The following is a 24,262-nucleotide window of genomic DNA, read 5'->3' on the forward strand; positions in this document are numbered from 1 at the left end:
GCTCTCTCTTTGCTTATAGGACCCCTTTCAATATTTCCTGTAGAGCTGGTTTGGTGTTTGCAAATTCTTTCAGTTGTTGTTTGTCCTGAAAGCTTTTAATCTCTCCTTCTATTTTCAATGATAGCCTAGCTGGATATAGTATTCTGGGCTGCATGTTTTTCTCATTTAGTGCTCTGAAAATATCATGCCAGCTCTTTCTGGCCTGCCAGGTCTCTGTGGATAAATCAGCTGCCAATCTAATATTTTTACCATTGTATGTTACAGACTTCTTTTCCCGGGCTGCTTTCAGGATTTTCTCTTTGTCACTGAGACTTGTAAATTTTACTATTAGGTGACGGGGTGTGGGTCTATTCTTATTGATTTCGAGGGGTGTTCTCTGAACCTCCTGAATTTTGATGCTCGTTCCCTTTGCCATATTGGGGAAATTCTCCCCAATAATTCTCTCTAGTATACCTTCTGCTCCCCTCTCTCTTTCTTCTTCTTCTGGAATCCCAATTATTCTAATGTTGTTTCGTCTTATGGTGTCACTTATCTCTCGAATTCTCCCCTCGTGGTCCAGTATCTGTTTGTCCCTCTTTTGCTCAGCTTCATTATTCTCTGTCATTTGGTCTTCTATATCACTAATTCTTTCTTCTGCCTCATTTATCCTAGCAGTGAGAGCCTCCATTTTTGATTGCACCTCATTAATAGCTTTTTTTATTTCAACTTGGTTAGATTTTAGTTCTTTTATTTCTCCAGAAAGGGCTTTTATATCTCTCGAGAGGGTTTCTCTAATATCTTCCATGCCTTTTTCGAGCCCGGCTAGAACCTTGAGAATTGTCCTTCTGAACTCTAGATCTGACATATTACCAATGTCTGTATTGATTAGGTCCCTAGCCTTCGGTACTGCCTCTTGTTCTTTTTTTTGTGTTGAATTTTTCCGTCTTGTCATTTTGTCCAGAGAAGAGTATATGAAGGGGCAAGTAAAATACTAAAAGGGTGGCAACAACCCCAGGAAAATATGCTTTATCCAAATTAGTAGAGATCCCAAATCGTGAGGGGGGAGAAAGTGGATAAAAAGAGGTTCAAAAAGGAAGAAAGAAAAAAAAGAAAAAAAAAAGAAAAAAGAAAAGAATTAAAAAATAAAAGAAAACACCTAAGAAAAATATAAAAAAGAAAAAATATATGTATTAGATAAACTTTCAGAAAGTGGTTGTTTTTCTGTTTCCAGAATTGCTGTTCTTCTTCTCTTCGATCTGCCGATGGATTTTCAGGTGTTTGCCATCTTTAGATAAGCTATCTAGCTGATCTCCGGCTAGCTGAAGTAGTCTCGGCCTGCTACTTCTCCGCCATCTTCTCTCCTTCTATTTTCAATGATAGCCTAGCTGGATATAGTATTCTTGGCTGCATGTTTTTCTCGTTTAGTGCAGAGCCTAATTTTTAAGAGATTTCTGTGAAGTGCCAAAAAAAGTCCTAAGATACAATTTGACGTACTGAAAGTAACAGTAATGAAAAGATGTTGGTGACATCCAACAATTAAAAAAGATTATCATTTCTTTTCCCATTTTTCTGTTTCCCAGATTTAAACCTTCAACACAAACTGAGCAATAAGCACTTTGTTATAGAATTTCTTTCTATAAAATTGATCACTTATTTCTAAATTAGGAAACTGATTTTTAAAAAATTAGGAAACTAATTTCTGTAAGTATTTTATTTTCCAACCTAATCATGTCTGAGAATCTTGGCGTTTGCAGGCAAATATCAGTAATGTTAGGTCAGGAATCTTTAAAAATGATTTCAGCTAGTTAATATTCCTTTATAATTTGGATCTTATTTGAGCATCAGTTTTATCTTTTGGACATATTAAAATGAATAAATTGGACAGGTTTTTTTTTTAATATATCAAAGAAAATGGTTGCTAGAGAGGTTATTTTTTTTGTGTTGAGCAGAGTAAGTTGTGTTTACCAGTTATTACCAGAATTAAGCCTTTCTTTTGTCTTTTTCTGTACTAATGTAATTTACCCCTAAGAATATTCTATAGCATACATACTTGTCTTCAGGTATGAAATTCCTGTGCCCAGTCCACCATCAGTTAAGCCACGTTGGGGTTAGTAAAAGGGCTTTACTTTTTGAGAGGCCATAGGTTGAAGTTGTACCTTTCTTATCCACTGAGGGTGAAAATACTATATATATTAATGAACTATGTCTCCCCTGGACATATGTTTCTTGATAGGATTAGAAACCCATCTTGAAAATTGATGGTTTGTTTATATTCTATCTCCATGGTAAAGGAAAGTCTGGTATCTTCTGTGAGGACTAAAGAAAATAATCTAGGATGATAATAGTGGTAGGATTTTGACAGCATATCACTATGCCAGTGGAGAGAGAGTGTGTACGATGCACACATGCATACAGAAACATGCCTTACACACAGATACATATATACACAAATATATACAAACAGACATACGCATATTTTCAGTGCCAAGTTCCAGCTGTTGTATCCATACTATCTGATTTTGTTGGAAGTTGGGTGACCTATTTGGCCATCTTAAAGTAGTATGATCTTTAAGATCATACTACTGTACCCTCCATGATTGTTTTTGTAGGGCCTAAATTCTTACTTGTCTCACACAAGAACGCCCTGCTGGTTTTGCCTTTCTATATACTGTTGAATCAGGTAAAGTATTCTTTTTAGTTAACAGCGCTGGTTTGAGACTGTAGGTTTCATTTCAGAATACATTGTTTAAATATGATTCAACTAGTAAGTGGTATAACAAAACCAAAAAAAATTCTGCTCTTTTATTGGCTAAGAGGTTTTTAAAAATAGTATTAGTCAAAGAACACTTTTTTCTATTATTAAAAAAGTCCTAGTAAGTATATAATAATATTACCTAATTATTGATAATAGGTAAGAACTCCATAGCAAACAAAAAAGCAGTTGAAATTATATCATACGTAAGTAGAAACAAGTCTTCATTTCTTTGAATTTGTGATTTTTGGGTAGAGAGAGTGGGGAGCCTAATAATTTAATTTTTTCCCAAACTCCTGAACAGTTCATGTAAGCAGTCTTAAGATCTGAATCCAGAACTTAGTGACAAATTGGTTTCAGTAACTGGACACTTCTTGTGGCTTTGTTGAATGGCTCAGAAATGTCTCTTGGCTTAAAACAAAACTACCATTTTAACCTGTCTTGCTACTGCTGCTCTTAGTTCCCATAAATTGAATGTGAAACACTTTAGCTTAATGATAGTATTTCTTGAGATACTTGTTTTCTGCTGTTTTCATTATAGCTTTTGAGGAACTTGAAAAAGCCTTGAGTACAGCCCAAAAAACAGAAGAATCACGGAGAAAAATGAAGGCAGAGATGGATGAACAAATAAAAGCTATTGAAAAAACAAGGGAGGAGGAACGCAGCAATCTTCAACAGGAATTAAGTCGGGTGAAACAGGAGGTTGTTGATGTGACGAAAGTAAGAATAATTCTAGATTGTGACAGGGTACAGCAATTTTGAAACATAAGTCATATGCTTTTCCTATAATTTTTGATTGTAAAGAAGAGTTAATACATGTTTCAGGCCTTAACCATTTCATGAATTCGGGATATAGGAAGAAAATCACTTTGATAGGAAAAGAGTTTTTATCTTTTTGGATAGACTTACCAGAGATAGTCTCTGCATATAATTTCTCTTTTTTATTTTATAATCCTCTTCTTTAAATTTTTTAACACAAAAGATGGCATGTTATATATATTGCTCTGTGTTTTGCTTTTCTGTTAAATATGTTCCTTATCATTGACAATGGGTAATGATGCTGTATTTTTTTTTAATGCCACATTTGTTTTAAAGACCACTCAGGGATTTTGCTATATGAATATTTCATAATTTAATAAATCTACTAATGGATATTTAGGTTTTAATTTTTTGCTATTGCAGATGGTAAATATCCTTGTCATATTTGTTTATCTGTATGTCTTTTTTTTTTTTAAAGGTTTTATTTATTTATTTGAGAGAGATTTATTGAGAGAGATCACAAGCAGGCAGAGAGGCAGGCAGAGAGAGAGGAGGAAGCAGGCTCCCTGCTGAGCAGAGAGCCCGATGTGGGGCTCGATCCGATGTGGGGCTCCATCCGAGGGCTCAGAGTTCATGACCTGAGCCGAAGGCAGTGGCTTAACCCGCTGAGCCACCCAGGCGCCCTATCTGTATGTCTTTTTAGGATAGATTCCTAGAAGTGGAATATTAGGCAAAGATTATGTATATTTTTAATTATTGTGTAGTTGCTTCATGCTTATTGAAGACAGTTTATACTCTCACAGGCCATCTGTTACTGAGAAGGATGGTGTTACCTAGCTTTTAAAAATCTTTTCAGGCTTATCACTTTGAAAAAATGATATTGTAGTTTGGTTTTTTTTTTTTTAAAGATTTTATTTATTAGAGAGCAAGAGAGTAAACAAGTGAGCAGGGGAGGAGCAGCAGGAGGGGATAAGCAGACTCGGTGCTGATTGTGGAGCCTGATGCGGTACTCAATCCCATGACCTTGAGATCATGACCTGAGCTGAAATCAAGAGACGGACACTTAATGGACTGAGGCACCCAGGCACCCTGACATTGTAGTTTTAATGTGCTTATCTTTTTGTCAATATGATAAACATAGGTTATATATTTTAAAGGAACTGGCAGTTTTTCTCTTTGAGTTGGTTGTTTTCCTGTTGGACTGTTGGTCTTACTGATTTGTAAATGTTTTACACTTATAGTAGGAATTAGTTCTTTGGACATACAGTGTGTTTGTCCAAACAATCTTTTGTCTGTCTCTCTCTCTCTCTCTTTTTTTTTAGACAGAAAGTGAGAGCATATACAGGAGTGGGGAGGGGCAGAAGGCGAGGGAGAGAGAGAATCTTAAGCAGGCTTCATGCCCACCCAGCATGGGGCTGAATGTGTTCTCATGACCCTGAGATCATGACCTGAACTGAAACCAAGATACTTGGACCACAACACTCAGACACTTAACCAGTTGTGCCACCCAGGCACTCGTCTTTTCAAAATTGACTTTGTTTATGATTTGTTTTAGCTTTGGGATTGGTTTATTTAAGGGAGGGCATGCAGAGAAATTTTTCTTTTTCTTTATTGCTATCTGACTTTTTGTTCTGACTTAAAAATGCACTCTCACTGAGATCATTTTAAAATTCTGCTTTGCTTTTTTTTTTTTTTTTTTTTAAGATTTTATTTATTTGACAGACAGAGATCACAACTAGGCAGAGAGGCAGGCAGAGAGAGGAGGAAGCAGGCTCCCTGCTGAACAGAGAGCCCGATGCGGGGCTCAATCCCAGGGCCCTGGGATCATGACCTGAGCCGAAGGCAGAGGCTTTAACCCACTGAGCCACCTAGGCGCCCCATGCTTTCATTTTTTATTATTAAATCTTTGATCCAACTGGAATTTATTTGGTATTAGGAGTGAGGTAGGGATCCAACTTTAATTTTTTTTCCAGTAACTACCAAATAGTCTTCAAATCGTTTATTTAATAATCTGTGTTTTCCCTTCTGGTATGACACCCTATCTTAATTTCATACTAAATTATTGTGCTACATATGGGTCTCTTTCTTGAATTCTCTGTGCTGTTCCATTGCTTCTCCTGACCACATGCCAGTATTACACTGTTAACAATTACTCAGTTTTATAATATGTTCTATTATTTGCTAGCCTCCCCATATTACTCTTATTTTTCAGAAGAGTGCTGGCTGTTCTTGGATGTTTATTTTATCTGGTGAGCCTCTCCCCCCATTCTGTTGGTACTTTTATTCAATTATGTTAAATTTTTAGATTTATTTAGGGAGGTTTGACATTTTTATAAGATTAAGTCTTCCTGTCCAAGAAAGAACAAGGCCAATACTTTTTAATAAATAGTATATGCATGGAAGCCTAGGCGTCATTAGATTGGTATAGCCAGGGCAGCTTGACCACAGTGGAGTGCCGTCCTTGAGAGTATCCTCATTCCTCCTCCTATACTTCCCAGTCATGATTGGTGGGGAACATACTTGCAAGATGTGGAAATGCTCCAGCCTAGTAGAACTTAACTACTGCAACAACAACCATCCTTACCTTAAATGAGAAATACTTGGGGCACCTGGGTGACTCAGTTGGTTAAGTGCCCAACTCTTGATTTTGGCTCAGGTCATGATCTCAGGGTTATGAGATCCAGCCCCATGTCAGGCACAGAGCCTGCTTAAGATTCAAACCCCTAGGGACGCCGGGGTGACTCAGTGGGTTAAAGCCTCTGCCTTCAGCTCAGGTCATGATCTCAGGGTCCTGGGATCGAGCCCCGCATCGGGCTCTCTGCTCAGCAGGGAGCCTGCTTCCCTCTCTCTCTCTGCCTGCCTCTCTGCCTACTTGTGATCTCTGTCTGTCAAATAAATAAATAAAATCTTTAAAAAAAAAAAAAAAAGATTCTCCCCCCATGCCCTCTGCCCCCTCCCACCTTGTTCATGCATGTGTGTACTCTCTCTAAAAAAATAAAAATTTACAAAGAATAAATGAGCAATACTTGGTTGGCTTTTCTTTTAATTATTGAGACATTGGCGACTTTGATTTATGTGGGAAATATGTTTTGATTTTTATCTCTTACACTATTGACTTGATGATTGAATTGTAATAAAGTATTATTTAATTGTAAAGTTATATATTTTATCCTGGATGTTTCACTTTAACTATTTGGTTGACTTTCAGAAATCCTCAGAACAAATTGCTAAACTACAGAAGCTTCATGAAGAGGAGCTGGCCAGCAAAGAGCAGGAACTGACCAAGAAGTTTCAGACCCAAGAAAGGCAGTTTCAGGAGCAAATGAAGATAGCTCTTGTAAGTACCTATTTTGTTTTTGCTACAGGTAAATTTTGCAGCTTTATAAAGTTGTTATCTCCTCACTCTTACCTTTCAGCGTGAGGTCAGACTACTGGCAGCCTTGACCTTTGAACGTGCAGAGAGGATAGGATATAGGCAGGAAAGAGGGCTGTCAGAGCTTAACTGGCTAACTGGTATTATGTGAAAATTTTATTAACTACAAGCTTTCATTAACCAGTTTATTTGTTTGTATGTCATCCCTCTCACCTTGGCAGTAGGCTGTGATTATGGAGAAGTAAAGAGGAAGATAGGCTTGCTGAAGCCATGAACCAGTGACTGCATAACTCAGGAAAAATGTCTACAAACTCACCAGACTGAATATAACAGTTTCAAGTCTGAGAAAGTTTTGTCTGAACTGCATTTTAAAGAAGAAAAAATGAAAATGACCAAGTAGTTTTCATTTTAAGTAGAATAATTTCAGTAGTAATATTCAATACATATGATATTCTTAAAAATAAAATAAAATTAAAAAATTACTGACTGGACTAACCAAAATAATACCTAGAAAAGCAAAGATAAGATTTTGGGGAATAGTGTCATTTGAAAGCTTAAAACAAAAAAAAAATTTTTTTTTCAAATTGTGAAAAGCCTTTTATATAGGTAACCATAAGAAGTATTAATGCCAAAAAAAAAAAAGAAGTGTTAATGCCAAAAAATGTAGTTTGATTGTTTTTATATGAAATTATTATCAATAATATAATTTTAAAAGTTTTAAGTACAAAAGGATGAGAAGCAGTATTTATAATTTTAATCTTCTTTTTTTTTTTTTTTAAGATTTTTAATTTATGTATTTGACAGACAGAGATCACAAGTAGGCAGAGAGGCAGGCAGAGAGAGGGGGGAAAGCAGGCTCCCTACTGAGCAGAGAGCCTGATGCGGGGCTTGATCCCAGGACTCTGGGATCATGACCTGAGCTGAAGACAGAGGCTTAACCCACTGAGCCACCTAGGCACCCCTTCTTTTTTATTTTTTAAAGATCTTATTTGTTCTAGAAAGAATGAGCATGAGCTAGGGGAGGGGCAAAGGGAGAGGGAGAGGATCTCAAGCGACTCTGTCTTGAGCATGGAGCTTAATGTGGGGCTCAGTCTCATGACCCAGAGATTATGACTTGAGCTGAAATTGAATTGGATGCTTAACTGAGTGAGCTACCCAGGTGCCCTTATTTATTATTATTATTTTTTAAGTGTACTCTATCCCCAACATGGGCTTGAACTCCTGGGACCCTAAGATCTAGAGTCACATGCTTTACTGACTGAACCAGCCAGGCACTTCAGTCCAGAAAAGGATTTAAAGTAGTTTATAAGAATGCTTAAGACTTTAATAGGATAGTGTAGGTGCATAAAAATTAAAGAACAAAGCAGGACATAAATGAAGCCAGGAATTACTCTAAAAAATTCCTGTCATAAACATCTGTGTGTTTTCATACTGGAGTTATTGGCCTTTGGGGACACTGTGACTTGAACAGTGGCCTCGTTAAAACTGTGTTCCAGCACTGATAAACTCAGATGTATTCTGAGTGGAAACAGCAGGATACAGATAAACGTGAAGCACTCACATGCATGTGCACATGCCACTTTCTGCTCCCCTTTCTATCTAGTTCCTCGAAGAGGTTAGCTTTGTATTGATAGTGAAAGTTGAACAGACTATTAAAATGTTCTCTTTTGTTTTTATGGGCATAGAGAGATGTATTTAAAATGTAATTTACATTAGACAGTATAGTATGTTTAAAATGATGTTTTAAAATTGATTAGAAACTAATATTCCCTTATCATTCTGTTTATAATATGGCACAATGCCTTTCCTTAAAGCAATATACTTCACCAGAGTGTAGTGAACTGAAAATATTGCTGCTGGCAGCATGAACTGTATGCAGTAGGTATGGCTAAGTATTCTTAATTGGAGTCCAAAGCCACTAAATGTTAAAAGTGCTCTCTAGAGCTTCTCTTTTCAAAGCAGTAAACAGTTTCAGTACAGATGTTGATACATGATAAGGGCAATCAAAGAAGAAGCTTTTTGGAATTGAGGGGGTGATAAAAGTGTCCAGGTCATCTAAGAAGAGTTATGTAGGCTTTTATAGATATTCCCTTGATCTAATCCATATATTCACATGTAATCTGATTTTGATATGGTTTTCTATGTAGGGTTCCTTTTAATGAAGTTTTTCCTCAAAAATTATATAAACTTACAATCCAGTTTCTTGGCCTAGAGTTGAAATAATCATACTCTGGAGTGCAGAGAAGAAGTAGTGACAATTTGGGGACCCTTCACATTAAGCCGTGTTTTGCAAAATGTTTTAAGTAGTGGAAAAAATAGCAGATGTAGTGTGGTTACTGGAACAAAGTTTTTGTTTTCAGTAGTAACTGTGGTAAATATTGGCTGGACCACACTGGAATAGTCACAGTGCTTTGTTTCTGCAGACTAGGGCATGGGAAGAGAGAGGTGATAATACTGCCTACTTCACAGGGCTGGTGTGCAGACCAAATGAAAGACAGCATTCCTGTGGAAGTGCTTTGGGAATGCTGAAGATTTATGTGGGTCTAAGGTGGTATTGTTTTTGGCACAGGAAAAAAGTCAATCAGAATATATGAAGATCACCCAAGAAAAAGAACAGCAAGAATCTTTGGCCCTGGAAGAGTTAGAGTTGCAGAAGAAAGCAATCCTCATGGAGAGTGAAAATAAACTTCGGGACCTTCAGCAAGAAGCAGAAACTTACAGAACTGTAAGTGTAAATAATATTTGGGTTTCAGGATTGTGGAATTATTTGTATATAGAAACTAGTGTTATCTCTTCGGTCAGTGTAAAGTTGTCAAGAAGGTTTTGTTTTAGTGGATTTAGATTCACATACATGCACTTGATATTCAAGTAATAAGAGCTTTTCCTGTGAATGGTTTTAGTGTTTGCTACATGGTGTGGCCAACTGTGCCTTTAGCTGGCTGTGTTTCTGTCATCCACCCACTCTGACTCTGCTCTCAAGCTCTCCACTCCTTTGGTTACTTGCCCTTGATCTTTAGGAAGTGGCCTTGCTTTGTAAGCAACACTTGACCTGGCTTCATCTCATGCCATGTCCTGGATATAAGTCAATCTCTGTTTCTATTATAATGTAGACACCTCAATGTCCTGCTTTTAATGTAAAGTTTTCCCATATTAAAACAATGGTGAACAAATTTATATATATGTGAAAAAATGTATATATATGTCTCAGTGGGCACATTTTTAAGGCTCTCTGGCCCTTCCCCCCACAATATATGAAATGTATGACCTGTGTTGAATAAACTGATGTTATTTAGACTTTGGCTTTGGTTTATCTGGTGAACGAATCATACTTCTTTCCCATAGTTCTAAACTGTACTTTAGTTTCCCATTTCTAACATTTATGTAAGGTGGCATGATGAAGGGAAATGGATAGGATACTCAGGAGGTGTAGATTTTTCCACTTGTTAGCTTTGTAAATTAATTGTACCTTAATTTCTTCATCTGTCATATGGAGAAATTGAATTTGGTAATTCCTTAGGACCTTTCCAGTTCTGATGTTAGATGGCTCTGCCTTAGTTCTTTTTCCTTTAGAGTCAAGATTGACATTTTCATGAGCGAACAGTAATCTTTGGTAAAATTTGCATAAGTAGCTTCTTTTTGCAAAAAATCTTCTAAATAATCATTTTTGCCGTGGAAAAACCAGATAATTATCTTCCAAAATAAAATTATGAAGGTAATAGGATACTGTTAATCAGCCTTAAAAAACACACAGGAAAAAAACCCATCTTCCTACCAATAGTTATTATTATCTACTTTATGATTTACTTCTTTTTGACTATCCATTCAGAATATTCTTGAAAATATGTGTGATTGAAATAGTGACCCAAGTAGGTAGAAAGAATCTGAAATTTTAAGTTGTGTTAAAATAGAATCTTTTCTTTGTTACATGATTCCTTTAGGAATTAGAATCTGAGCACAGATTCTTTGTGCTTTCTAGTGTTTGGCATGATATATAGAGTAATTTTTCTAAGTTTTACTCCTTAAACAGGTGTAGACGTTATGTCATGTATATCTTTGCTAATAAGCAAGTCTGTACTTTAATAAAAGTACGTCTGTTTTTATTAACAGAGAATTCTTGAATTGGAAAGTTCTTTGGAAAAAAGCTTGCAAGAAAGCAAAAATCAATCAGAAGATTTAGCTGTTCATTTGGAAGCTGAAAAAAATAAGCACAATAAAGAAATCACAATCATGATTGAAGAACATAAGGCAGAATTGGAAAGCTTGCAGCATCAGCAGGATGCCCTTTGGACTGAAAAACTCCAAGTCTTAAAGCAACAGCATCAGACTGAAATGGAAAAACTTAGAGAAAAACATGAACAAGAAAAAGAAACATTGTTGAAAGACAAAGAGAGTCTTTTCCAGGCCCACATAGAAGAGATGAATGAAAAGACTTTAGAAAAGCTTGATGTGAAGCAAACAGAACTAGAATCATTGTCTTCTGAACTGTCAGAAGTATTAAAAACCCGGGAGAAGCTAGAAGAGGAACTTTCTGTAATAAAGGATCAAGCAGATAAAGTAAAGAAGGAGCTAGAAGCCAAGCTGGATGAACAGAAAAGCCATCACCAGCAGCAAGTTGAGAGTATCATTAAAGAACAAGAGATATCTATCCAGAGAACTGAGAAGGCATTAAAAGATGAAATTAATCAACTTGGGCTTCTTTTGAAGGAAAAGGACAAACATTTGAAAGAGCATCAGGCTCGTGTGGAAAACTTAGAGGTAGATATTAAAATGTCTGAAGAAGAACTCCGGCAGGCATCTGCTAAGCTGGCTCTTTTTCAGTCACAGCAGAGTACTACACACGAGCAGGCCAGAGCATCCGAGGAGCACTTGGCTCAATTGCAGCAGAAATTGTTGGACTTAGAAACGGAGAGAATTCTTCTTTCTAAACAGGTAGCTGAAGTTGAAACACAAAAGAAAGATGTTTGTGCTGAGTTAGACACTCACAAAGTCCAGGTGCAGGATTTAAGGCAGCAACTGGAAAACCAGAAAAGTGAAATGGAGGAAAAACTACAGGCTTTAACCCAGCACTATGAGTCCCAACTTAGAGATACTAATACAGAACAGGCACAGACAAAGCAGAGCTTGATAGAAAAGGAAAATATAATTTTACAAATGAGAGAAGGACAGAGCAAAGAAATTGAAACACTCAAACAGAAATTATTAGCCAAGGAAGAGAGTTTTAGTGTTTTACATGAGGAATATGAAACCAAATTAAAAAATCAAGAAAAAAAGATGGAAAAAATTAAGCAGAAAGCAAAGGAGGTACAAGAAACATTAAAGAAAAAACTAGTGGATCAGGAAGCCAAACTTAAAAAAGAGCTTGAAAATACGGTTCTAGAGCTTAGTGAGAAAGAAAAACAGTTCAATGCCAAAATTGTGGAAATAGCACATGCTAACTCTGCTGGGATCAATGATGCAGTGTCAAGACTGGAAACAAACCAAAAGGAGCAAATGGAAAGTCTCACTGAGGTACATAGACGAGAACTCAGTGATGTTGTTTCCGTCTGGGAAAAGAAACTTCATCAGCAAGCTGAAGAACTTCAGGAAAAACATGAACTCCAATTACAGGAAAAAGAGCAAGAGGTAGCAGAACTGAAGCAAAAGATACTCCAAAGTGGGTGTGAAAAAGAAGAGATGAACAAGGAACTAACATGGCTGAAAGAAGAAGGCATTAAGCAGGACACAGTACTAAGGGAATTACGGGAACAGATACAAGAGAAGTCTGCTCATATGAACTCTCTCTCACAAAATGAAACTAAACTGAAAGCACAACTGGAAAAGTTGAAGGTTGACTTGAATCATTCTCTGAAGGAAAATACTTCTCTTCAAGAGCGTATAGTTGAACTGGAGATGCTGGCAGAAAAAGATAAGCTGAAGGTTTCTGAGTTGACTGACAAATTGAAAACCACAGATGAGGAAGTCCAGAGTTTGAAGTCTTCCCATGAAAGAAATGAGAAAAACCTAGAAGACAAAAGCTTGGAATTCAAAAAACTGTCTGAGGAACTAGCAGCTCAGCTGGATATTTACTCTAAGAAAAAACTGCCTTGTTGCAAGCTAAAACAAATGAGCTAATCAACATTAGTAGTAGTAAAATTAATGCCATACTCTCTAGAATTTCCCACTGTCAGCACCACACAACAAAAGTTAAGGAGGCACTAGTAATTAAAACTTGCAAAGCTTCTGAATTAGAAGCACAGCTTAGACAGCTAAGAGAAGAGCAGAATACACTAAACAGTTCTTTTCAACAGGCTACCCATCAATTAGAAGAAAAAGAAAATCAGATTAAGAGCATGAAGACTGATATTGAAGGGCTTGTAATGGAGAAAGAAGCCTTACAGAAGGAAGGTGGCAACCAGCAACAGGCTGCCTCTGAAAAGGAGTCTTGTATCACACAGTTGAAGAAAGAGTTATCAGAGAACATCAATGCTGTCACACTGATGAAAGAAGAGCTTAAAGAAAAGAAATCTGAGATCAGCAGTCTTAGTAAACAACTAACTGATTTAAACACTCACCTTCAGAACAGCATCAGCCTAACTGAGAAAGAAGCAGCCATTTCATCACTAAGTAAGCGATACGATGAACAACAATGTGAATTACTGGGTCAGGTGCAAGATTTATCTTTGAAAGTTGAAACTCTGAGTAAAGAGAAGATCTCTGCTCTTGAACAGATAGATCACTTGTCCAACAAATTCTCAGAATGGAAGAAGAAAGCACAGTCAAAATTCATACAGTATCAAAGTACTATTAAAGACTTACAGATGCAGCTTGAGTTAAAAGCAAAGGAGGCCAACAAAAAGGATGAGCAGATACATGGATTGAAGGAGGACCTTGATCAGCAGAATGAGAGATTGGTATGTTTAAAGAGTGAAATGGAAGATAAGAAGAGCAAGCTGGAGAAAAAGGAGTGTAATTTAGAGACAGAGTTAAAAACTCAAATGACAAGAATTGTGGAATTAGAGGAGCATCTTACTCAGAAAACAACTGAAATTGAATCCTTAAATGAAGCTCTTAACAATTACAATCAACAAAAGGACACTGAACAGAAAGAAATGCTTCAGAAACTTCAGCACATTCAAGAGTTAGGAGAAGAAAAGGACAACAGGGTTAAAGAAGCTGAAGAAAAAGTCTCAAGACTTGAAAAGCAAGTGTCTTCCATGAAATCTGAACTTGAGGCTAAGAAGAAAGAATTGGAACATGCAAATTCAGGTATGAAGGGCAAAGAAGAGGAGTTGAAGGCACTGGAAGATAGGCTTGAGTTAGAAAGTGCTGCAAGATTAGCAGAACTGAAGAAAAAAGCTGAACAAAAAATTGCTGCCATCAAGAAGCAGTTGCTATCTCAGATGGAAGAGAAGGAACAGCAATACATAAAAGACACAGAAGGACATCTCACAAAATTGCAGGAGAAGGAGAGAGAAATTCAGGTCTTGGAAGAAAAACTTAAAGGCCCACCGCAGTCAGGAGCATCAGTTATACCCAGATCGGCAGAACATGTGGCATCCTGTGCTGAGCAAAACGTGGATCCTGAGGGCTGTGTGCAGAAGGCATATGATGACAAAATCAGTGCTTTACAGAGGAGTCTAATGGAAAAAGAAAAGCTGTTGCAGAGGCTAGAGCAAGAAAAAGAAGAGACAATATCTTCTCATTCTGAAATGCAGTGCAGATACCAGGAGCTCTTAATAAAGATAGAACACGCAGAAGCAAAGCAGCATGAGGATCAAGTTATGATAAATCATCTTCAGGAAGAGCTTGAGGAAAAAAGCAAGAAATATTCCTTGATAGCATCCCAGCGTGTGGAAGAAGAGGGAGGTAAAAATAACGTAGGGGCAAAGCAAAACTTGGAAGATGTGGTTGATGATGTCCAGAAAGCACTCCATGAGAAGGAACTAGCCTGTCAGTTCTTGGAGCAAAAGATAAAAGAGCTGGATTCCTGCTTGGTAAGAGAGAGGGAAGGGCATAGAGTTGAAATGGAAGAGTTGATCTCAAAATTTGAAAAATTACAGGCTTTACAACAACAGGTGGATGGAAAAAATAAAACCACAGAAGCTTTGGATGAAAGTGGTGAAGAAAAGTCCAAATCACATGCAGTCCAACCCAGATTGCCTGGTAACATGGAGGCAGAGCACAATGACCTGGAATTTAAATTAGCAGGGGCAGAGCAAGAGAAGCAGAAGCTGGGCAAGGAGATTGTTAAGTTGCAGAAAGATCTTCGAATGTTGCGGAAGGAGCATCAGCAAGAATTGGATATCATGAAGAAAGAATATGAACAAGAAATGGAAGAAAAAATCAAGTAAGTTTTTCAGCATGAATATTTATTGTATTTATTTATTTTAGAGAGAGAGAGAGAGTAAGAGCGGTGGTTGGGGGGAAGGTGGGGGAGAAGAGAAGGAAAGAGAATTTTAAGCAGGATCCATGGGAGCCCAATACGGAGCTCAATCTCACGACCCTGAGATTGTAACCTGAGCCGAAATCAAGAGTTGGACCTTTGGGGTGCCTGGGTGGCTCAGTAAGTTAAGCCTTTGACTCTTCATTTTGGCTCAGGACATGATCTCCGGGTCGAGCTCCACATTGGGCTCTGTGCTTAGTGCAGAGTCTGCCTGTCCCTCACCCTGCACATGTGTGCTCTCTTACTCTCTCTCTCTCAAATAAATAAATAATACCTTTAAAAACAAAATAAAGAGTCTGATGCTTAACGAACTAAGCCACCCAGGCGCCCCAGCATGAATATTTTTAAGACAGTCCTTATAGTTAAGTCCCTTTTATTGTGCCTGATACACTGAAATTTCGCCTGCCCAAACTATGAAACATAAGTTAAATGCTTAGAAGAAATATAAAACAGTATGGAGCACTGGGTGTAGTGCATAAACAATTAATTCTGTTATGCTGAAAAGAAATAAAAAAAATATATATAAAACAATTTAAGGTAAGAGGCAGTGTTCTTTCACATCCGTTTAGAGGGGGAAAAACTTTCTTGCATATGTGATTATGCTTATGTACATATTCCAGTAATTACTTTCTTTTCATTGTAATATTTTTAGTGTTAGTGTTATATAAGATAGATGTGTATGATGAAAATTTTAAGCGGAAAAGAAGAATTCTCAAAGCCCCAGGATGAGTATATAGAGAAAATCATAGTTTCTGTATCTTCCTGTATCTTCCCAGAAGTTTTTTGTGCCTGGACGCACACATACACACGTATACACCCTTAAACATGTTTTTAAACCAGTGAGATCTTACGTGCACTGTTGTGAAGACTAGGTAACTGTGCGTCTTGTTTTGTGTTTGACAACAGTTAGCTCTTTATATTTTTGTTATGCAGACAGGAGCAGGAAGATCTTGAGTTGAAGCACAATTCTACATTAAAACAGCTGATGAGGGAGTTCCATACACAGCTGGCACAAAAGGAGCAGGAGCTGGAAATGACCATAAAAGAAACCATTGGTGAGTCAAATTCAGTGAAGAACAAGTCAGAATCAGCAGAGACTATTTATACTTTAAACTTATTGTTTTCACGCAGTGCTAAGTGCTTAAAGTAATTAAACTGGAGAAAAAAATGATTCCTGTCTAAGAAATTTTTCTAATAGGAACCTGTGCTTGCCTGGTGGTAGCTTGCTTTTAGGAGAGGAGGAGCGAGTGAAAGAACCTGAAACATTAGCTAATTAATTGCCTTATAAAGACATTTCTGCTCTGTGAAAGGGTACATATGACCAATTGATTTTTATCAAATTTAATTTGGAACTGAAATTGTGATATAGATACTAATGGTTGCCTAATGTATGTTCTTGTATGTGTCCATTTTTTTATGTATTAGATAAAGCCCAGGAAGTGGAAGCTGAACTTTTGGAAAGCCATCAGGAAGAGACAAATCAGTTATATAAAAAAATTGCGGAGAAGGAAGATGATTTACAAAGAACAGCCAAAAGATATGAAGAAATCCTTGATGTACCTTATTTTATTTCTCTTTTTTGAAATTTAGCTGTGCTGGATTTCATGGTGGTGCCAAAGATTGGGCTGTCAGATTTCCTGCTTTTACAATGTAGAGGGTTTTTGTTTTGGCTCAATATTACCCAAATTTAATATTTGCACTCTATGCATTTTATAAGGAGTCTGATTAATTTCTGCCAGGATCATAGTTTCCTGATCAGATTGTGCTAACCCAGCAGTTCAGTCTACTTGGCAGGTATCGAAGCAACAGTGAGTTACTAAGGGGAAGAATGGATTCTCTTCTCGTCTTTCTCTCAGTCAGACTAAATTTTAAGAGAACCAGACTAAGAATTGGAAATGTGTGGTTGGGTGAAGTCTAAGCAGTGGGACAGTTAATGTGTGTGGCCACCTACCTGGGTTCTTTCCAGGAAGGCCAGTTAACTTTACTCCATCCAAATCCAATTTTTACAGTTTTTGTTGCTCTTAAGAGACAAAAAGACAGGGAAAAATGGAATGCACCAGCCAAATCTTTTATATTTAGTGAAACTTTTGTTTACTCTACTAGTGGTGGATTACCATTGCCATTTTTGTTTGTCAAGATAAGCCATGAATGCCAGTGAGTATTTTGGACTCCAGAAAATTTTCAAATGTAAAACAGCGTAAAGTATGCTATGTTGGGATGCAGATTTTTTAGTTACTCCAAGCCTTATTTCACTATATGCCAGGAAGCATTTGATGATTAAGAATACATAAATCAGAGAATCATGCCTCAACAGACTATGGCAGCAATAAAAGTCTGAGCCAGGAACAGGGTCTAATAATAATTATCTTAAATGTAATTGAAAAGGCCGGAATTCCAGGATAAGGCACATGCATAGAAATGCCACCTTTGTATAATTTTTGAACTTTAGATCTAGTTATGAAAAGGTTTGAATAATTTTACTTACATTTTCTTATACTTCTGTAGATTGTATGTGTGTGGAGCTTTAAAACAACTGTTATTCCTTAAATGATTAGAGAATGTACGAATTGGAAGATACATTAAAGTTCGTTTAGTCTTTCTTTCTCTTTCTTTCTTTCTTTCTTCCTTCCTTCCTTCCTTCCTTCCTCCCTCCCTCCCTTCCTCCCTCCCTCCCTTTCTTTTCCTTTCTTTTTTCTTTTTCTTTTCTTTTTTCTTTTTTTTCTTTTCTTTCTTTTGCCAAAGGCAAAGCCAGTTCAGCATAGTTAGGTGATTTATCTAAAACTTCACAGTGAGCACTGACCCTTCATTAGCTTTATATAATTATAAAGACTTCTCTCTAAGAAAGGAACCTGGGGAAGGCAGTAGTTCTTTATCATGGATAAGTAAGTCAAGGAGCTTCCTTTGCAGGGGACGAACTGTGCCACAGCTAGCATGTTCCCTCTTGTGAACAACTTCTCTTTCTCTGGATGTGTGGAGTAGCAGACAAAAGACTTTCCAAGGTCATGACAGACCTCTATAATAGACGGGTGTGGAAACAGGGAGGCAGATAAGAACGTTAACCTGTGATATGGTTCCTCCTTGAAAATTGGGTGTATATTAGGGAAATTAAAGGAATGATCCTTTAAGTTTCTCGCTTGGGGACAGGAACTGGAGGGTGAGGGAAGGAGTTGGGTGGCCTCTTCTCCAAAATGCCTTCCTGTGCCTCAGACCAGCACTGTCCATTAGAAATAGAATGCAGGCCACAAATTTGAGCCATATATGTAATTTAACATTTTCTAGTATCATTAAGAAAAGAAAAAGACAGGTGAATTTAATTTTTTAAAAAGGTTTTATTCAAATTCCAGTTAGTTAACATGCAGTGTAATACTAGTTTCAGGTGTACAATATAGTGATTCAACACTTCTCTACAACACCAGTGCTCATCGCAGATAGTGCACTCCTTCATCCCCATCCCCTCTGGTAACCAGCAGTTTGTTCTCTATAGTTAAAGTCTGTTTCTTGGTTTCTTTCTCTTTCCCTCCTTCCCTCCTCCCCCACCCGACTTTGCTCATTTGTTTCTTAAATTCCACATATGACTGAAATCATTTGATATTTGTCTTTCTCTGACTTAGTATGTGAACTTAATTTTAATAGTAATATGTTAACACATGATATCCAAAATATTATCATTTCAGTATGTGGTGAATATAAAAATTACATATGGATTATTTCTTTAAGTTTTGGTATGTTTTTATGTTTGCAGCCCATATCAGTGTGGATTAGCTAATTGTGCTCATAACCACAGTTCTGGGATGGCCTATGGCTACTCTGTTAGACGGTGTGGCCTCAGACTTTTAACTGCCGGGTCTAGGTCTGACTTTGATAAATAGGCAGTTCCTATCAGAAAACTCCAAATACAAACTCTGTCTTGAAGAATTTCTTTTTAAAGGTACAGATTTGGGGCACCTGGATGGCTCAGTCAGTGGGTTAAAGCCTTTGCCTTTGGCTCGGCTCATGATCTCAGGGTCCTGGGATTGAGCCTGGCATCGGGCTCTCTGCTCAGTGGGGAGCCTGCTTCCCCTTCTCTCTTTGCCTGCCTCTCTACCTACTTGTGATCTCTCTCTCTCTGTGTCAAATAAAGAAAGAAATAAAAATCTTAAAAAAAAAATAAAAGTACAGATCTTACCAAAGTGCTGTGGTCACTCAGTCTGTTAAGTGTCCAACTCCATGTCAGCTCAGGTTTTGATCTCAGGGTTGTGAACTTGAGCCCACAATGGGCTCCATGCTAGACATGGCGCCTACTTTAAAAAAAAAGGTACCAATGTTACTAAAAGAGATACTAGCAATTCTTAGCAAATGCTATATTCCTTTGATTCTGAGATATTCTCTACCATTCTTCCATTTAAAAATTTCGAGAATTTGAGTTTCCTGTGGGGTTTGTATGTTTTATGCAGTGGTGTATTTTCACCTTCTGGAAAGCTGTTATCAGATGATTTTTCTGAATGATGACATTGTAGAGGGTTGTGCTTTTGTCATCCTTTAAAACAATTCTGTGATTTGCTAATAGCAGCATAGTGACAGAGACGTTTCATTTTCCTGCCTTTACTGTCTTAGGTAACATTCTTACTACTTCCCCCATTTAAAGATACTGGTGACTTTTGTCATCCTTGATTCATACCTCTTTCTTTCTCAGCCCCTCACACATATGCATCCTCACACCTATTAGGCATGAAATCTGTTTGTCTTCCCTGATTTACTAGGCAGGGAAATCATCTGTATCTGTTTAATTGTATACCTCCAACACAATAGCCAACATAGAGTAGACTCTTCAGAATATAGTTTTCATTGAGTCATACTGCATGTTCTTCTCCTCTAAGCGCAGCTACTGTTGCCACTGTCTGACTATCATTGCCACTCTCTGACTGCCAATCTTCCATTTGGTCTGGTCTTTTGTATTATCCAGCTGATGTTTTTGCTGCTGGTTTTTTTTCCCTAAAGTATCTATCTCTTCTTGTCAGAGGTATTTTCTGTCTTGAAATGAGAATGTGATCATACCACTTCTCTTAAATACCTTCAGCTTCCCATTGTCCCAGTGATACCTCCTCCAGTTCATTTGGTGCTAGATGAACTCAACTTCAGCTTGTTCTTTATCCTATTTTACCTTTGGTTATGCTTTTCTGTGTGCCTAAAGAGCACTTTCTCAAGCTTTGTGAATTAGTAAGTTAAGTTATTACCATTTCTCAAATTTGGGCTTTAAAAAATAAGATTTCAGTTTAACTTTTATTTAGAAAACAATTTTTGAATAAAGTCTTTTCATACAATTTAAAGATCAAAATAATATTAAAAAGTATAGGGGCGCCTGGGTGGCTCAGTGGGTTGAGCCGCTGCCTTCGGCTCAGGTCATGATCTCAGGGTCCTGGGATCGAGCCCCGCATCGGGCTCTCTGCTCAGCAGGGAGCCTGCTTACCCCACTCTCTCTCTCTGCCTGCCTCTCTGCCTACTTGTGATCTCTGTCTGTCAAATAAACAAATAAAATCTTAAAAAAAAAAAAGTATAGAGAATGTTCTGTAATGAAAACCCATTCCTGTTTTCTGTATTCTACATCTTGCCCCTTTTTTCTCCACAGGTAACCATTCTTCTTTTCTCTTTTCTTTTTAAAAGATTTTTATTTATATGAGAAAGAGAGTGAGTGTGCCTGAGCAGGGAGAGGGGCAGAGAGAGAGAGAATTTCAAGCAGACTGTGCGCTTAGAGTGGAGTCTGACACGGTACTCAACTGCCATGACCCTGAGAATCATGACCTGGGCCAAAATCACGAGTTGGACACTTAACTAAGCCACCCAGATGCCCCATTCTTTTCTTTTTAAAAACATTCCATTTATTTAAGTAAATAAAACCCAAACAAAAACAGTTCATCCATTTCTCCCACCTCCCCATGCCCTACCTCTGGCAGCCACCAATCTGTTCTCTGAATCTGTGAGTTTGATTTTTAAATTTTACTTACTTACTTTTAGATTTCACATATAAGTGAGATCATTACAGTGTTTGTTTTTCTCTCTCACTTATTTCATTCAACGTAATGCCCTTGAAATCCATCCATGTTGTCACAAATAGCAAAGTTTCATTCTTTCTTATGGCTGAATGTTATTTCTCTGTGTATATGTGTAACAGTTTCTTTATCCATTCATTTGTGTGTAGATTTGATAATTTCTTTATCCAGTCATCTATGGATGGACACTTAGGTTGTTCCCATATATTGGCTATTTATTATAAATAGTGCTACAGTGAACATTGGGTACCTATATCTTTTTGAGTTAGTGTTGTTGTTTCTTTGGATAAATACCCAGAAGTAGAATTGCTGGATCATATGGTAGTTCTATTTTTAATGTTTTGAGGAACTTCCACACTGTTTTCCATAGTGGCTGTACCAATTTACATTCCCACGAACAGTGCACAAAGATTCCCTTTTCTCCACATCTTTATCAGCACTCATTATTTCAATTTTTGTTTTTTTTTTAAATAATAGTCATTTTAACAGCTGTGAGGAGATTGTCTCATTATGGTCTTGATTTGCATTTTTCTGGTAAGTAATGATATAGAGCATCCTTTTATGGACCTGTTGGTCTTTGGGAAAATGTTTATTTGGGTCTTCTGCCCATTTTTTTTTTTAAAGATTTTATTTATCTATTTGACAGAGATCACAAGTAGGCATAGAGGCAGGCAGAGAGAAAGGAGGAAGAAGTCCGCCACTGAGCAGAGAGCCCGATGTGGGGCCCAATCCCAGGACCCCAGGTTCATGACCTGATCCGAAGTCAGAGGCTCTAACCCACTAAGCCACCCAGGCGCCCCCTTCTGCCCATTTTTTAATATGATTTTTTTCTTTTTGCTGTTGAGTTGTATGAATTTTTTATATATTTTGGATATTAGCCCTTTATCAGATATCAGCCCTTATCAAAATACCAGATCAAATATTTTCTCTCATTTAATAGGTTGCCTTTCTAGTTTGTTAACAGTTTCCTTTGCTATCAAGAAGCTTTTTAGTTTGTTGGAGTGCCACTTGTTTATTTAGGTTTTGGTGTCAGATTCAAAACTATTGCCACATCTGTGTCAAAGAGCTTACAGCCTTTGTTTTCTTGGAGGAATTTTATGGTTTTACATCTTACATTCAGATTTTTAATCCATTTTTAAAAACGATTTTATTTGAGAGAGAGAGAGCACAAGCAGGGGGAATGGAAGTAGGGAGGCAGAAGCAGGCTCCCTGGGGAGCAGGGAGCTCTCTGTGATGTGGGGCTTGATCCCAGAACCCAGGGTCATGACCTGAATCATAGGCAGATGCTTAAATGACTGAGCCACCCAGGCACCCCATTTTAAGTTAATTTGTATATGGTGTGTGATGGTAGTCCAGTTTCATTCTTTTGTATGTGGCTGTCCAGTTTTCTATGCATAGTTAAATGAAGAGACTGTCCTCTACCCCATTATATGTTCCTGGCTCCTTTGTTATAAATTAATTGACCAAATATGCATGGATTTATTTCTGGGCTTTATCCTGTTCCATTGATCTTCACATCTATTTTTATGCCAATACCATACTGTTTTAATTACTATAACTTTGCAAAAATAGTTTGAAATCAGGGAGTCCTCCAGCTTTATTCTTCTTTCTCATGATTGCTTTGGTTACTTGGGTTCTTTTCCAGTTCCTTACAAATTTTAGAATTATTTGTCTAGTTCTGTGAAAAATGCCCTTGGCATTTTGATAGGGATTATCTTGAATTTGTAGATTGCTTTGGGTGGGATAGACATGTGACAGTATTAATTCTACCAGTCCATAAGCACAGAGTCTCTTTACATTTATTTTGTATTTTTCAGTTTCTTTCATCCATGTTTCATAGTTTTCAGAGTACATGTCTTACTCCTCCTTGGTTATTTATTCTTATATATTCTTTTATTTTTTTAAGATTTATTTATTCATTTGAGAGAGAGAGTGCACAAACAGTGGGGGAGGGCTAGAAAGAGAGAAGGAGAATCCCAAGCAGGTTCACTGAGCATGGAACCTGATGGGGTGCTCAGTTTCATGACCCTGAGATCATGACCTGAGCCAAAACCAAGAGTTGGTTCCTTAACCGACTGCGCCACCAGGCACCTGCCCCAGTATTTTATTATTTTTGATGCAGTTGTGATTGTTGGGATTGTTTTCTTAAATTTCTGATAGTTTATTTATTGGTGTATAAGAATGCAGTAGATTTTTTTATATTGCCTTTTATCCTACAACTTATTATTTTATTGGTTCTAACAAGTTTTTGATGGAGTCTTTAGGATTTTCTATATATAATATGTACTCTCTGGATAGTGACTGATTTACTGCTTTCTTTCCTTCTTCCCACTTTGGATGCCTTTTATTTATTTTTCTTGCCTAATTGCTCTGGCTGGGATTTCCAATTTTATGTTGAATAAAAGTGATTAGAGTGGGCATCCTTGTCTTGTTCCTGATCTTAGAAGAAAAGGTTTCAGCTTTTCTTTGTTTGCTGTGGGCTTGTCATATTTGGCCTTTTCTCTGTTGAGTTACATTCCTCTGTACCCACTTTGTTGAGAGTTTTTATTAAAAATTGTTATTGAATTTTGTGAAATGCTTTTTTGTCATGTATTGAGTTAAATAATCATATGATTTCTATCCTTCATTTTGTTAGTGTGTATCACATTGACTGACCTACAAATGTTGAAACATCCTTAATCCCTGAAATAAATCCCATTTGATCATGGCATATGATCCTTTTAATGTATTACTGAATTTGGTCTGCTATACCTTGTTGAGAATTTTTCTCTTTATGTTTATTAGGCTATGGCCTGTATTTTTTGCATATGTGTGTGGTGTCTTTGTTTGGTTTTGGTGTCAGGGTGATGCTGGCCTTTTAAACGGAGTTTGGAATAGCTCATTCTGTTTTTGGAAGAGTTTAAGAAAGGTTGGCATTTTTCTTTGAATGTGCAGTATATTCAGTGAAGCTG

At 37.2% G+C, this 24,262-nt stretch overlaps 1 protein-coding gene across 1 annotated transcript in view; it reads left to right on the plus strand.

Moving 5' to 3' along the window:
* The window catches only part of GOLGA4 (golgin A4), a 136,153-nt gene that overhangs the window by 78,549 nt on the left and 33,342 nt on the right, over positions 1–24,262 (plus strand). Inside the window, 7 exon segments of the mRNA XM_045089111.1 lie at positions 3,273–3,451; positions 6,699–6,827; positions 9,433–9,588; positions 10,971–12,936; positions 12,939–15,189; positions 16,219–16,340; positions 16,711–16,841. Of these exon segments, the coding sequence (XP_044945046.1) occupies positions 3,273–3,451; positions 6,699–6,827; positions 9,433–9,588; positions 10,971–12,936; positions 12,939–15,189; positions 16,219–16,340; positions 16,711–16,841 (4,934 nt within the window).

The sequence above is a fragment of the Mustela putorius genome, unplaced genomic scaffold (assembly GCF_011764305.1).
Source record: "Mustela putorius furo isolate JIRA1106 unplaced genomic scaffold, ASM1176430v1.1 tig00003834_pilon_pilon_pilon, whole genome shotgun sequence".
In the NCBI taxonomy this organism is placed as follows: domain Eukaryota; kingdom Metazoa; phylum Chordata; class Mammalia; order Carnivora; family Mustelidae; genus Mustela; species Mustela putorius.